At 57.7% G+C, this 14983-nt stretch overlaps 2 protein-coding genes across 2 annotated transcripts; both read right to left on the minus strand.

Annotated features, from left to right (window-relative positions):
* Positions 1 to 35: 35 nt before the first annotated feature.
* LOC109538739 (activating signal cointegrator 1 complex subunit 3) lies at positions 36 to 8370 on the minus strand. Its single transcript, XM_019906111.2, has 24 exons — positions 8284 to 8370; positions 8141 to 8225; positions 7836 to 8091; positions 7186 to 7648; positions 6857 to 7135; positions 6621 to 6804; positions 6407 to 6566; positions 6096 to 6288; positions 5687 to 6039; positions 5451 to 5637; positions 5275 to 5399; positions 4587 to 4811; positions 3982 to 4527; positions 3586 to 3929; positions 3287 to 3528; positions 2927 to 3216; positions 2285 to 2873; positions 2080 to 2229; positions 1902 to 2027; positions 1699 to 1849; positions 1171 to 1641; positions 953 to 1118; positions 310 to 901; positions 36 to 252 (listed from the first exon to the last, which is right to left on the minus strand). Exons 1-24 carry the CDS (start codon positions 8291 to 8293, stop codon positions 164 to 166), a joined length of 6276 nt encoding a protein of 2091 aa, XP_019761670.2. The 5' UTR covers positions 8294 to 8370; the 3' UTR covers positions 36 to 163.
* A 319-nt stretch (positions 8371 to 8689) lies between these two features.
* LOC109538733 (transmembrane protein 132E-like) lies at positions 8690 to 14920 on the minus strand. Its single transcript, XM_048663071.1, has 18 exons — positions 14622 to 14920; positions 14003 to 14278; positions 13774 to 13950; positions 13008 to 13177; positions 12696 to 12946; positions 12480 to 12641; positions 12218 to 12425; positions 12018 to 12161; positions 11765 to 11967; positions 11398 to 11707; positions 11150 to 11341; positions 10721 to 11096; positions 10501 to 10661; positions 10227 to 10421; positions 9964 to 10157; positions 9796 to 9909; positions 9444 to 9735; positions 8690 to 9381 (listed from the first exon to the last, which is right to left on the minus strand). Exons 1-18 carry the CDS (start codon positions 14665 to 14667, stop codon positions 9367 to 9369), a joined length of 3486 nt encoding a protein of 1161 aa, XP_048519028.1. The 5' UTR covers positions 14668 to 14920; the 3' UTR covers positions 8690 to 9366.
* Positions 14921 to 14983: the final 63 nt, after the last annotated feature.

The raw sequence follows: 14983 nt of genomic DNA on the forward strand, positions 1-14983 counted from the left end.
TGTTCAGGCCGGTAGTTAAAAAAAACGAATAGATATTTCCTCCAAACTCCCTTTATTCTAACCATAAATCACCCAACAAACAATTGCCTGAAGACGACTGGGAGTCGAAACTTTTTGCACGGAGTCACTCCAATCACATACAAAATGGCGAATGCGCCCCAAATCACTGGCCGATTTTCATCCGGTAAACCAACTGCTGGTCCATGCCGATGTAGCAATCGCTCATCAGAAACAGCGTGTAGCTATAAACGCCTGAAACGCGCAGAAGTTTTAGAAGAAAAATCCCCTTTTTTCGAATTGACTGCTCACCGCGCCGCAGCTGCACCGGGACCTCCAAGCGCTTGCTGCGCCTCGTCATCGCGAACTTGCGAAACACCAACTGGCCCTCCATCGCCAGCACCAGGAACCAGAACTCCTCCTTTTGCTTGTTGAACTTCTTGCTCGACACGCTCATGCGGCTGGAGCCGTCCCTGGTCAGCGCCAGCTGCAGCACGTAGGCGCCCGCCTCCTGTCCCCGGACAGTGACGCAATCCCGGTCGGCTTGGACGTCCAAGGCGAGCGCGCCTCGGACCACGCTGCTCTGGACAGTGAGCAGCGGCAGGTCGCCGATGGCCCTCATCACCTCCAGGGCCGCCTTCTGGCCCAGGAGGCTCTGGAACACGTCCTGGATGCCGCCCGAGAGATGGCGGTGCGCCTTCAGCACACTCACGCTCATGTTGGAGGCCTCAATCAGGCTCTGCAGGCGCTGGTTGATTTGCCTCAAATTCCCCGCGTTGATGTGGGGGAGCATGATGAGGTTGGACTGCGCAGCCAGTTGGCCCTGGATGAGCATCTGGCACAAGTAGGCGAGCTTCAGGGTGCAGTCCAGCCAATAGCGAGCGGCCGCCAGGTTCATCATGGCCTGAAACCCCGCCCCTTGATTGAATGCCCAGCCAATCCCCGACGCCCTTACGTGCACAATCCGGACGATTTGGTCCAGCACGGACTTCAGGTCCAGCACGTACTCCTGATTGGGCAGACTGACGTCCAGCAGGTAGCACTTGAGCATCAGCAGCACCTTCAGGCAGGGGGAGTCGAAGGCAAAGTCCGTGCGCACCTCCAGCTCCCTGGCCAGTTCCCTGCGGAAACGGAGGCAAATGCACGCCGAATAGGGGGCTTTTTGGGGCCTACTTGTTGATGTTGTCCTCGTTGTGGCGCACCGGGAACAGCCGGTACTCCTCCACCTGGCAGACGAGGAGCAGCAGCTCCTCCAAGGAGCAATCCGGCTCCATCTGCTCGCTCAGAAAATGCACGCTCTTAAACGAGAGGTAGTACTGGCAGCTGAGCAGCCCCAAAAAGGTGGGCTCGTAAACGCCCCGGAATTCCCCCTCGTTCTCCTGCACAGCCACACACTCGTGCAGCTTCAAGGTTTCTACCACTGCATCGGCTAGTTCGCTCACGTACTCCAAGGGGTCGCCGCCGGCCGCCAGCTGGTAGTACCCGGGGTTGGCCAGCAGGCGGCGGAAAAAGAACGTCGACTCGATGAACTCCAGCAGTTGCGCCTTGGTGACAATGTTGCCGTTCGCTATTTCGGCGTTCACGTGGTCGGGCAGCGACTCCAACAGGTTGGATTCGACCGGAAACGGCTCGAACAGGAACTTCCTGCAACAGTGGGGCTCGTTAAAAGCGGGCACTGCGCCACAGATGGCGCTCACTGACTGGTAGAAGTTCTTCTTGCACTCGTGCACCAGCACGCAGGCGAAGCCGCTGGTGTCGAATTGGGGCCGACCAGCTCGGCCGCACATCTGGATCACGTCGGTGATCGGCATGTCCACGTAGCGTTTGGTCACTGGGTCGAAATACTCCGTGCCTGGAAAAAATATGGTCGAAATCCCGTACAACCACACACTCACGCAACTCACCCTTAACAATCACCAAGCGGGCGGGGAAGTTGACGCCCCAGGCCAGGGTGGCGGTGGCGATCAGCACCTGGATCTTCTGGCTCACGTAGAGCTGCTCGACCAGATTCCGATCGGAATCGCACAGCCCTGGAAAGGAAAACTGCAGCACTCTGGACCGGGTGGCGAATGCGCCCAGTACCTGCATGATGCATGCCGATGCCGTAAGCGAGCAGCTGGGCCAAGTCCTGGTCCACCAGCCGAGCCTTGGCGTCCTCCAGCTCGAAGGGGGCGCAGTGCATCCACTTCTGCGGGTTGCCTTCGGTCAGCAGGAACTTCATCAGCTCGTAGCCTGCCGACAATTTCGCTGTTACCACACCAGCGAGGCACGCAAAGCTTCGACCTACCGGTGATCCGAGTTTGCTTGCGCGACGACACGAAAATCAGGGCGCTGCCGTCGCCGGAATACTGGCCAATGGCCTGGAAGACCGACTTATTCATCGCCGCCATTCGCGGGCAGTAGTTCTTCACGTCGAAGCCCTGCAGATGGATTTCGAGCGGCACGGGGCGCACCGCCGAGCTGAAGTTGAAGAGGCCGCGCTTGTCGCAGTTGAGCCAATAGGCCAGATCGCCCGGATTCGCCATCGCCGTGGACAGGCCAATGATGCGCACATTCGTGTTCTTCTTGCGGTTGATGCAGTTCATGCGGGAGACGATCACCTCGAGCACGGGCCCCCGGTCTTCGCCCAGCAAATGGATCTCGTCGATCACCATCAGGCCCACCTGCTTGACGAAGTCCTTCTCGGTCCAGTTGCGGCTCATTGCGTCCCACTTTTCCGGCGTGGTGATGATGATGTGCGCCGAGCGGATCAGATCGGAGCGCGGCGTCACGTCCCCCGTCACTTCGATGGCCTTTTTCTGGATCTTGGCAAACTTGGCCGTCCAATCGAGGGTGCGCTCCCGCACCAACGCCTTCATCGGCGCTATGTACACCACCTGGAAGAAGCCAGGCAATTTAGTGCTGCGCTCTCCCGCGGGCGCCGACCAACCTTCTGATCGGGGCTGTGGGCGAACAGCCGCAGCATGCACAGTTCGGCCACGATGGTCTTTCCGGAGCCGGTGGGCGCGCCCAGAATCACCGGCGTGTCCGTGTGGTAGCACGAATGGAACACTTGGCTCTGCACCACGTTGAAATGGCTGAACGGGTAGAGGTCCTCGAACGGCTTGTGGCGCAGCACGTGCTTGGGCAGCGGCTGCAGGTCCAGCATGCGCGTCTGGAAGCTGTCCGAGGTGAACAGCTTCAGCTCGTCCAAGTCGATCACGAAAAACGCCTCGGAATCTACCAGCACGCACAAAACCCCGATTTACTGGATTTTTGGGCGAATGCGCTTTTGCAAAAAACAACTCACGCATGAACTGGCTGTTGACCACCCGCAGGAAGTACTCCAAAGAGAGCGGTTTGGTGAGCGGCACTGTGAAAACCAGCTCAACGGACTCGGCGCCCGGCTGGCACATTTTGCGCGTCACCACAAACGACTCAATATGGTAGATGGCGTCGTGCGTGGGGTCCTCCACCCAGGCGTAGTAGTGCTGCACGTTGCCATGAATGTGCGGGTCCCATTTGAATGCGGGGCTCACCAGCAGCGTCACCCTGGAAATCACAGCTGCTCAAACCGCGAGGGCGCCAGCCACAGTGACTGAGACTCACCGGATCACGCCATCCGTGATGGGCTTGACCACATGCGTCACATCGACGACCGGGAAAATGGAGCAAAAGTGCTTGACGCGCGCGGCCACATGCTTGGCACGAAACAGACTCTCCAGTTCGCGCTCACTCAGCTCCTTCAGGTCCTCCACGCCCATGCCGAGCACCTCAGAGGCGCGATGCGAGCTCAGGTGCGGCACCAGCTCCTTGAACTGCATGAGCGGATGGATGTGGTCCCACATCTGCTGCTCGACCATCTGGGCCAGCTTCAGCGTCCTGGACACTTGGAGCGCGTAGTTGCGGTCCTTGGCGATCTCGAAGAGGGCGCGCGCCAGCCGCACCACCGTCTACAACGCAACCGATCAGATCTAGGCGCGCACTCGCAAGCTGTAGGCTCACCTGGATGATGTACTGGGTGTCCGACGCCAGGGAGGAGACGCGCACTTGCTCCCGACTGATGTAGGCCTGGATCAGGCAGATCACTTTGGAGGTGACGTTGGCGAAGTCCAGCTCAATGTCCAGCTCGTTGCACTCGCGCAGCCGGTCCAGCTCGTGCACCTCGTCCATGCGCACCTGGATCTGCTGGAACTCTGAGGCCTCGCTCAGCAGCCTGAGCAGACTGGCCTCAGACATGAAGCGCTCGAAGCGCTGGTAGAACAGCGCCATCGTGGTGTGCGCGATGTAGTAGAAGCTGGCGATGCGCCCGAAGTTGGTGGGGCGCAGCTCCCCCAAGCTGGGGTCGAACCGGATCAGTTGCGACTTTTCCAGCGTGGCGGCGGCGTTGTCGATCTGCGTCTGCAGGAACCGATTGAACTGCAGCCCGTCGAACACCTCCTTAAACGTCAGCCCGTAGACCAGCGGATTCCTGCGGATGCGGCAGTAGAGGAAGGTGTTGGTCAGCCACTCCATGGCCTCGCGCAGGTTGGAGACGGTGCCCAGCACGATCTGAAACGTTGCGCAGTTTTAGTGGCGCCAGTTGGTGCGGCTGAGGGGCGCAACTGCACCTCGGCGTTCAGATTATCGGGCACACAGTTCAAGAACTGGCTCTCGATCGGCACTTGCGACAGCATCAGTCCCATGTAGTTGGACACGTTGGCCATGCTGGTGATGATGATGCCGTGGCCGGAAGTGTCGAATTGGGGCCGTCCGGCGCGCCCGAAAATCTGCTGCACATCCAGCATGTCCATGTCGACGAACGTGGATTTGGCGGCGTCATAGTGGAGCGTCCCCTGCAAATGCGGCGCGTTGACCAATCAAATCGCCCCCACGTAATTAATCTGTCAGTTCGCCCCACGACAAACGACATCAAGCGTCTAAGTATACGGCACTTCTTGTCAATTGTATCGATTGCGGCGATTATATAGATAGATAGAACTTGTCAACGATACGTTCGATAACAACAAACCGGTAGGCTTATTTGATTGGTTCGAATCGCCGCAATCGATAGAAGTGACAGGACGTGCCGTATTGAGGCTTGTCAAACGACATCGTTCGGACGAAATGACAGCAAAAGCTGCCCATTGTTTGTATCGATGGTTGCCGTCTTTGCCGAGAAAGCCTGTCAATTAGTGCCAATAATGGAATCCACCACAACTTATCTACTTAACAGTGGTTACAATTTGATCAGCAGAGGGCGTTTGGACCTTTGAACTCACGAATGGTGGTATAAACGGATAGATGGGGCTTACTTACCCGTATGATGACGGCGTGCGCGGGCAGGTTGACGCCCCAGGCCAATGTGGTGGTGCAGACGATCACCTTGAGCTCCCCGCTGCGGAACAGCTGCTCCACCTCCAGCCGATCGCTGCGCACCATGCCTGCCCAATGATCAATCGGTTAGCCAGTAGACACAAAAGGCGAAGCCCCACCTGCATGATGGATCCCGAAGCCTTGCGGCACCAGGTAGCCGAGATCGCTGTTCTTGTAGCCGGCTCGGTTCACGCGCACCCCCTTCTCGGGCTCGAACTGCCGCAAAGTGCCCCTTTCCTGCGCCAGCTCGATCAAGCGCTTCGCCACCGCAGCCGTCGCGTTCCTCGACGTGACAAACACCATTGCCTAGAAAAAGGCGCGTTTAGCTCGACACGCAACTGAACCCAACGCCCACCTGATGGCCCTCGCGCACAAACTCCTCGACCTTCTCGTAGCAGACCAGGTCCATTATGTCGGATTCGTTGCGCTTTTTCGCCCCAATGAAGCTGGTGGTGAGCGGCACCGCCCGGTATCGGTTGTCGAAGAAAAACAGCCCGCTTCGCGTGTTCACTTTGAGGAACTGGGCGACGTCCAGGTAGCCGGGCAGGGTGGCCGACAGGGCGACGATCCGAATCATGCTCTGGCTGCTCACCACCTGCCGGAGCGTGCGGGCCACCAGCGCCTCGATCACCGGGCCTCTGGACCCGTTCAACAGGTGCACCTCGTCGATTATCAGCAGCTTCACCAGCCCCACCACCTCGGAGTCCACTGCAACAGCTCTCAGTTAGCCCGAATGGGGGGCGAAGCCCCCACCTTGAACCCACCTGCCCCTTTTCGCGTGATCACGTCCCACTTCTCGGGCGTGGTCACCAACATCTGCGTCTCCAGAATCTCTTTTTTGGTCAGCTGCATGTCGCCCGTGCACTCTTTCACATGGATGCCGATCGGGGCCAGTTTCTTGCCGAAGTTCGCCACCATTTCAGTGGCGAGCGCCTTCATGGGGCACACGTAGATTATCTGAAAAATTATTTGTAGTTAAAACTCGAAGTCTGTATTGACGCAATGGCGGATGCGCCCTAAAAACTCATAACTAATCGGTTCTTAAGATCGGCACTTAGAAATCAAATGGTGGTACCTTAAAGTCGTTCTTCCGGATCAAGCTGCCCTCCATATGCGAGCGAATCTGATGGACGATGGCCAGCAGGGCGATGTTGGTCTTGCCGGCACCAGTGGGCGCGCACACCAGCATGTTCTCATTGGTCTGGTAAGCGACCGGAAACACCTCCGATTGGATGCTGCGGTGTGGCAGAGTGGCAGAGTGGAAGGGCACGCAGACGGGCTCAACTCACCGATTCAGCTGTTTGATGTCTTTGAAAACGAGCCGCCCGATGGGGTCGAGGGCGGCCACCTGCACCGCGGGCATGTCCGGAACGTCGCCCTTCTTCGCGCCCGGAATGGTGAACTCCAGGTAGTCGCTGGTGGTTTTCTTGATGGCGTTCTCCGGCTGCAACATGGCCACGCCTTCGTACTTGCCTACGAAGGATCAGGGGGTTAGAGGAGGCGATGAGGGGCAGGCCGGACTTACTGGTCACCATGTGGTCCCTCATCTGGTCGTGCACATGCGGGTACTGTTCAGGATCGAGGCGCGTGGGCGCCTGGCGCTTGAAGATGGGCGCTTTTCGGGCCGCGTCGTACTCGAGCTCGGCCTGTTCCAGTTCGGCCGCGGTCAGTTTGGCGCGATCTTTCTTCTCGATCTTGCGCAACTTCTTCAGCAGGTTGCTCTCTTTCTCCGACTGCACCGTCACCGTGCCCGCGATCACGGCGTCGGTTGTGTTCTTGTTCAGCGCCGGCACGCCTCTGGAAACTGCCAGCCCCATTTTCCCGCAGGTTCACCCCCGATTGTCCAGGACTCACCTGCCGCTTTGGAGAAGTCGATCCGCCCGTGCCGGTTCCGGACGATTTCGCTGACAAACTCAAAGACTGCGCACCCGAAAGTGTCCAGGAAATAGGCGACCGCTTCGTCGTCGCCCTGCCCGGACGCCAGCTCCTCCTCCACAATGCGCCTGAACTGGTCGTAGGTGTAGTTGGGGATGGAGGCTTTGTACACGTTGAACGTCGCTTCCAGCGGGTAGTTTTGAGCCTCTTTCGGTTCATCGGTGTAGAGCAGCGAAAAGCTCCTCCTCCTCCTGCTGCTGCTGCTGTCCGTCCTGCTGAGGTATTTCTCGATTTCGGGCAGGCTCTCGCGCAAGGGCACGTAAAAGAGCGGGTTTACGGGCTTGGGGCGGCCTGCTGGATCCAGGTCGCCCATTTTCACCGAGGCCCTGCGGGGCCGCACAAAGTAACCCTCCGGTAGACGATCCACCACGTTCTCTACCGCCTGAAAATGACAGAGGGGTAATTCTTCAGAACATTTTATAGAGAACCGGGGAAAAACCGCTTTTCCCCCAGAAACACCACTAGAAAAAGTTGCTGGCATCGAACTTCTCAAGAAAATGAGCCTTTCGTCAACTTTTCCTGCTAAAGCCTGGTCTGGTCAACAATTGCCCAACGGGGCCTTGACATACCTGGCCGATTTTCTCCAGAGTGCTGGCAGGCAAGCGGGCGAAGCCCTGCCGGTTGAAGCGCCGCTGCAGCTTGAACTCCTTCAATGTCCTGAGGACCAGTTCGTAGACCTGGTCATCCAGCGGGGCGCCGTCCTGGCGCCTGTTCTCCACCTGACGTTGCACCATCTGGCGCAAGTAGGCCAGATAGAGCAGGCCTTTGGCCGTCTCCAAGTCCGCACTACATTGAAAGAAGCGCTCGATTTTCGAATACTCGCACCTGAAATGCAATCGTGAGTATCACTCGAGTGGAAAACCACTTAACTCACTCGGCCACGGAAAACTGATGCGAAGGCTCGACCTCCTTCGACTGCAGCAGTCGGTGAAAGTCCCGGAAAAAGCCGGTGCTGCTGACTGAAACGGAACGTGTGAAGTGACACAGTCCATAGGGCTGCGCCCCCTTTAAACTCACCTTCTAACATACTGCAGCAAAACAGTGCGGATGTCAATGAAACAACTAGGTTATGTTCAGAAATAAAGACGACAAGGTTATGTTGCCTGCATCGGTGAAGGTGCGATAGGTATGCCCATAGATAAAGACGAGTACCAACAAATTCAAATTCAAGTTCCTCAAAATACCTCGAGTGATACATCATTTTCATCGGAAAGAGCGCCTTTCCAGTGCCTAAATAATCAACATTTTCTGTCTATTTGGACGGTTTTTGAGCGGCAGCAACAGCAAAAAACAAGTGTACTTTAAGGGAAAATTAAAAAGAAAGCCAAAATCCGCCAGATATAAAGTGCACCTTTGCCGAAGTTACAATTTTCCCCATAAGGAGAATCATAAAAAAAGGCGTTAAAAAAACAAAAACAAATAATAAAAATTCACCTCCTTGTGGCTCTTGATTTATTTATTGGAGTTCCAGTGGTAACTTACAGTGAAATTGTTCATCGGCAAGAAAAAATGGCAGACAGTCGATCAGTGGGCTTCGCCCATTATGTACATCCATGTAATACTGAAAAATCCTTGAGGGAATCAACCGAAGTCCTAATATCGAAGTCCTACTACAATCTAAACACTGATTAAGCTAGAAAAGCTCAAAAAGCGGAATATCAGTCTGGCAACTATGTACATACAATACATTTACAGAACATTGTACAGGAGCCTGGCACTGTGTTGCCAGCACTCAAAGATGGCGCTCCTTGCTACACGCGTCTCGCCTCTTATTACAAATAAATACATTCAGGTGCACGGTTATTAATTAATTGGTAAAGCTTAATTGATTATTTGTTACTCTAACAACTGACTAGAATAGAGCGTGTGTGTGTGTGTGTGAAGATTCCTTCTTCCATTCGCTTGCTTTCCGTGGGTTTAGTCGCGGCAGATCACTGCAAAAATCGCTCAACAAGTGGCGCCAGCTGGTTGCACTCGCTCGCGTCAGGCGTACGATTGGCTGACGCGATCAAAGTGGTACTCGAACGGGCCGTCGAGGGCGCTGCCATTGTAGCGGAACGACAGCAAAATGTGCCGGATCTTTGCAATGATCTCTTCCACTCAGGCGTTCGATTCCTGCAAATGTCAAATGTCGGTCAGAGCCAATCGGGGCCCACTATTCAAATGGGGGGGCGTGCCTTCAGATTGTCGAAGTAGCGCATGATCTGGTCGTAGTCCACGCCCAAGTGGTCGGGCAGTTCGCCCGGGGCCACGCCCTCCGGCTCGTTTTCGCTCGCCTGATTGGTGCGACACATCGGGTTGCCCACAACAGTGGCGCGCTTCACCTCGGCAACGGTTCGGCTGCGCGGTGGTGCCACATTTGCCACGAATTCCGCCGCAGGCTCGTCATCGAACTGGAAAACCGGGCGCCCCTCCACTTCCTCCTCCTCCCCAGTCTCTTCGCTTTGGTCCAGCTCGGCTTCGCTGGCCCTACCGGCACGAAGACACCCGTCACGTACTAAAGAACCAGTTGATTTAGCGGGTTCAGACCTTTGGTGGTGCTGCATGTTCCGATGGGGCGGCACTGGCGGGCGGTACTCCTCCACTGGGGCCTTGGGTGGGGCGGCATGGGGCGGCAGCGGCGGCGGCGGAATCGGCCTGCTCCTAAACCACACCCATCCTTCAAATGAAATCCCCCAACCCATGCCGGCTGCTTACCAGGCCTGGACTTCGTCCTCGATCACCACGTTGCTCATGCGCCCCCCACTGCCGCGAGAATACGTCGCACTGTCCACTGCAGTGGCCGGCAAATTGATGTGGTGGGGGTTCGTGAAGCTGGTGGCCAACGAATCATCCGGCTCCACGTAGTTCAAGGTCAGCGGGTTGGTGATGATCCGCATGTCCTGCCCCACCTGCAACAGACAGTTGCTGTCAACCAGACAAGACGCCCTGGGGGCGGGGGGGCGACGATGCCAACTCACAGCCGAGCTGCGATTGGAGGGCGGGTCCATGGTGGCCCTGCCCAGCCACACCCAATCGTGCGCGTTCTGGGTGGTTTCGCGCGGCTTGCGCAGATGGGGCGTGGCGTTTATGGGGGAGGCGTGCACGCCCGCAGTCACGCCCGCTTCCATTGGCTTGAACTTGGACGCGTAGACCACACAGGAGACCACAAACACCTGTGGGGACAGAACAGGCCGGTGAGTTAAATGCAACTTTTGTTGTGACAAGTGTGTCGGGAATGGATGCGCTACTGACCACAATGGCGCAGCAGAAGGCGGCCAACAGCACGTACATGCTGATCTCGAGGGGCGTCAGCGGGCTGTAGGCGTGTCTGTTTTTGGTCACGCCCTTGTTGCCTTGGTACTGGCGCGCTTGCACGTGCGGCTCGTGCGATTTCTCCTCTTTTTGGGCCGCGCCTACAAACGCACTGCCATCAGCAAGGAAAGGGAAGAACAGACAGGCGGGCGGGCGGTACCTTTGAGGATGTCCTGCAAGTCGCCAAAGTCCCTGCCCGCCTTCGAGCTGCCGTCGTTCTGCAGGATGTCGGGTTGGGCGCTGCTGAAGTCCACGGTGATTTGGGCGGCTGCGGTGGCCAGCGGCCCCGCAGGTTTCGCCTTGGTGCGACTGGCCGTGCGGCACTCTTCAGGCAGCAGGAGCGTCACCTGCAGCAGGTCGCCGCTGCCCTCGCCCACTGCGATGACGCGCGGATGGTGCGACGCCACCATTGGCGCAAATGCAACCACTGCCGGGTCCAGGCTTTCTACCACCAGGTGGTAGTCGGTGTCGGCGATGTCGCGCAGCGCCGTCCTGCTGCCGTCCGAGAACTCCAGCTCGATGTCCAGCAGCCCCTCCTGCAACAGCCGCACGGTCACTAGATCGGTAAAAGGGCGGAGCGCGAGCCCACCTGATACTGAGCGGTCAGCTTCCGGGTGACGCTCGTCTCAGCTACGTAGCCATTCTCCACGCTGGTATCCGGGGAGATGTTCAGCTGCAGCCCAGTGACGACACGGACCGCCATCTTGGTCACGCCCACTTTCTCGTTGACCACGCGCACCTCGCGCGACCCATACACGCGACTGGTGACAGGCGACAGCACCTGCCAACACGGTTGCCACTTAGTAGCGAAAGTCGCAGTGGCGATTCACCTGGTACCTGGACTTCGGCGCGCCCCATGCTGCGGCCCTGCAGCACTTTGCCGTGCAGGCTGGCGATGCGCGGGTCGCTGACGCGCAGACAGGGCAGCACCAGCTCGGTCACCCGCAGCCAGGTGCGCCGGTTCACCAGGTAGCTGACGCGGCCGGATTCGTGGTCAGTGGCCAGAAAGTGCGCGTACACTTCGACGGATGTTTGCTGGTAGCGCAGCCGGCAGAGCGGCCGCTCCACCATGTTGCCGGAGGCCTCCAGGTCGGGGGCGCCGCCCCAGGGGGCGGCAGCGCGCTTGCGCCGCCTGCTCTTCACCGACCTGCTCCATCAACCACTCCTAGATTGCGGCCAGTTCAACTAGCTACTAGAAACTTACACTGGGTGGTACTCGGGCACGCGCCACGACTTCAGCTGGGACAAGCGGGAGTCGCCCACCACCACCTCTAGGGGAAACTCGGGCATCCAGACGGTGAAGCGCGCCAGTCCGGTGTAGGTCCCGTACTTCACCACCACGGAGGCGTTCATGGAGCCGCGCTGCTCGCTGCCGTCCACGTAGACTGAGCCGCAGGAGGAGGACACCTACAGCCAACCAATCAGAAGAATGGCAGGCGCCCMCTGTACCCACACACCTTCAGAACGCTGTCGTCCTCCGAGTGGCAGGAGGCCTGGAAAGTGACGTCGGCCGCTTTGCCCGCCTGCGACACTATGAAGACCTTCATCGCCTGCGACACCTGCTGGCCGGTGAGCACCGCCGTGTTGAGCACCTCCCAATTCTGCAAAGGAGTGGGGCTTTTAGGGCGGGGGAAGGTGTGGATCGACTGGCACCCACCTTGCTGATGGGGACCACTGCCTGGATGTCGTCCTTCTGGATCTCGAAGCGGGTGGTGAACTTGCGCGAGTCCGACCGCTGCGCCGAAGAGTGGAACAGCTGCTCCTCTAGTTGCGCGGGCTCGAAGCGCGCCGTCCACACAATGCGCGCCCCCTCGTAGATCTCGTCCTCCGTCACCTCCAGCAGCCAGGTGAAGAGCTCCACGCACCTGAAACGCGGCGCAGATCAGTGCGCTGTCTTAGGCTCAGTCGGCCTCACTCACTCTGCAGGCGACTGCGTCGCCCCGTCCTCCTCGGGCGGCTCTCTGCGCAGCAGAGTAACAGTGGCGCCGGTGTGACGCGCGTTGATTTCCACCGTGATGTTCCAGGCAGTGACGCCAGATGGCGTGGCGTCCAACAGTCGGATGCCGCTTTTGACGCGAGCCCTGTGACTTTGACAGTGACTGGCAAACTCTGATTTTTACATTTTTTTGACTTACCGTATCACCACCGCGGTGACGTCACGCGCTTTGGCCCTGTCGAGGAAGACGGCAACGTGGAGCCGCGACATGGGAAAGAGCGGCGGGTGCGGCACCAACATGCGCACCGCCTCCGTCAGCTTCAGCTCCTTGTAGGCGCCCTGGGCGGCTGCTAGGGGCACCTGCCCCAGCACCACCCCCGGCTGCACCGCCATCTGGGGCCGGCAGCCCTCGCCCTCTTCAGGCCACGGCTCCAGCACCGAATACGCCACCTGTGTAAGGATCAGGCAGGCGATACACAAAACTGGCGGGACCCAAGGGGACGTTTGGTACCTGAACTAGTCGGGCGGGGGTTTTGGTGGGCTTGTCCGGATGTCCGGGCGGAGTCAGGGGCGGCCACCAAGAGGCGGGGATGGTGATCTGCGCCAGACAGGCGCCCTCTTCGCCCTCCGGGCTGCAGGCGGCTCTCAATGGGGGCCGCTGTCCCATGCTAGCATGCAACACTGCAAACAACGTTGGGTTTTCACAAGCTATTTTCGCTTAAACGCTGTATGGGATAAGTGCGCTTGTTTATTGTGCCTGCTAACTGCAGGAGTACAGTTTTCAATTCGGAACCAACTTTTCCATGTCGGCAAAACTCAGGGGTTAAGGGGATTTGGGCGAAATTTTCAGCATTTTGAGATTCAACTGTCTTCTATGGACGGTGAAAATTTCAAGGGTCTGCTTGCTCTAGATTGGAAGTTGCGATTTTTTGAAACAAAGGGTGATTTTGGGTAAAAACGCTCATTTTTGTGCCAACGTTTTCAAGTCGGCAAGAATCAGGGGTCAAGGCAATTTGGAAGAAATTTTCAGCATTTTGAGATTCAACTGTCTTCTAGGGACAAAACAAGGCCCAAATGACTACTTAACTGGTAGTTCCAACTAGCCACCTAGGGGACGTCTGGACTTTTGAACTGGCGAATGTTTGACACGATTTTTGGACGGCGCTTCCGGTTAACACCGGAAACGTCAAACGGTGGTGAAAAGTGCCAGAAGACCCCGGGAAAACAGTGGTTTTCTTCAAGGTGAGCACATTTGGAAGATCCTGAACTGAACTTACCGATGCAGACGCGCTGATGGTGCCTGGCCAGCAGGACCTGGCGCCGCCCCCCCGGATCAGTCCCGGTGTGGAAAAGAACGCGCAGCACTGGCTTGTCTCGCGGCACTTCGCTGGGCACAATGTGCGCCGACATGTCCAGATGGTGCGTCGCCTGGTCCTGCAGCTCGAACCCCTGCCCTGCATTCCAAATCATTAGTCCCACTGTGGGCAACAGCGACTGGAGGGGTACCTGTGGAGTTGAATGGGACGGGATCGGGCACCACATAGCGTGCAGGAACCGTCTGTTTGGTGCTGAACGGTCCATAAGTGGCGCGCACTGAAATCGGCTGGCTGCTCTGCAAAACGGTGAAACGATCGACGGACAGTGGCGTCCCTCCGGCGGCGACGCCGCCCCCGAGCGGCGCCAATGCCTCGGGCATCATGGGGTAGTGCTGGCGGGGCTGCTGGTTCAGGAAGAAACCGCCGTCTTTGGTCTCGAAGTGAACATTCACTGCCAGTCCCAGGCCTGCAAAGGTAAGCATTAAAATCTGCAGCCATGGACAAAATGGTGCGTGCGCCCAGTTCGACTCAAAAGGAAAATTCGCGATTTCCTTCGTGGAAGTGTGTGTTGTTGTGGCCGAAATCGCTATTTTTAGACGGTGGAAATCGATGACCGTTCGGCCGAAATCGCCCCAATAGCAAATAAACAGTGCGAGGAGCGATTTTCTTATCTCGGCGCCGACTAATCCAGTTAAGACTGTTCGGAGACGGATTTTCCAGCCGTCTAAATCAGGGCCCAGCGTCGGATTCCCGTCGCCTCCAACACCCTTTGCAGCCCTTGTACAGGGTGTGCTCGCCCTAAGACTCACCCGCAAGCAGCGCGACGATGATCCAAACGGGGTGAGAGCCCTTCATAGTGCTTGGGGGGCGATTTGGGGGCCCATTCAAGCTCAACTGCACACCATAACCGAACGGCACGTGCCCCAGTGGTTGGACCGAGTAAATTCAGGTAGAAATCATCCCTATTATACGCGAAAACACGCTTTAAACGCTTCGAGTTAAAATCTTCGATCGCGACTGCTGCTGCTGCACACTGACTTTTCAACCAGTTTTCGGGTTGACTGGAGTATTGACCGAGCGGAGACTTGCGCCGTTTGTGAGCCTCCGGTCCGCTCCCCTCCTGGCGCCGGCCGCTCCCTGCTCTATTCGACCTCTATAGGGTCGGCCCTTA

The sequence above is a fragment of the Dendroctonus ponderosae genome, unplaced genomic scaffold (genome assembly GCF_020466585.1).
Source record: "Dendroctonus ponderosae isolate FM_Combo_2020 unplaced genomic scaffold, Dpon_F_20191213v2 Dpon_F_20191213_12, whole genome shotgun sequence".
Lineage (NCBI taxonomy): Eukaryota > Metazoa > Arthropoda > Insecta > Coleoptera > Curculionidae > Dendroctonus > Dendroctonus ponderosae.

What these genes read in the sequence shown, in the direction of transcription:
- LOC109538733 (XM_048663071.1), bottom strand. Translation starts at nt 14,667, where the DNA reads ATGAAGGGCTCTCACCCCGTTTGGATCATCGTCGCGCTGCTTGCGG. An exon ending in CCATCAGCGCGTCTGCATCG is followed by an intron (nt 13,178 to 13,773) that starts GTAAGTTCAGTT and finishes CGTTGTTTGCAG; the next exon opens with TGTTGCATGCTAGCATGGGA. An exon ending in TGGGGCGCGCCGAAGTCCAG is followed by an intron (nt 11,342 to 11,397) that starts GTACCAGGTGAA and finishes CCGTGTTGGCAG; the next exon opens with GTGCTGTCGCCTGTCACCAG.
- LOC109538739 (XM_019906111.2), bottom strand. An exon ending in TCCGGAAGAACGACTTTAAG is followed by an intron (nt 6,289 to 6,406) that starts GTACCACCATTT and finishes ATAATTTTTCAG; the next exon opens with ATAATCTACGTGTGCCCCAT. An exon ending in CAAGCAAACTCGGATCACCG is followed by an intron (nt 2,230 to 2,284) that starts GTAGGTCGAAGC and finishes AATTGTCGGCAG; the next exon opens with GCTACGAGCTGATGAAGTTC.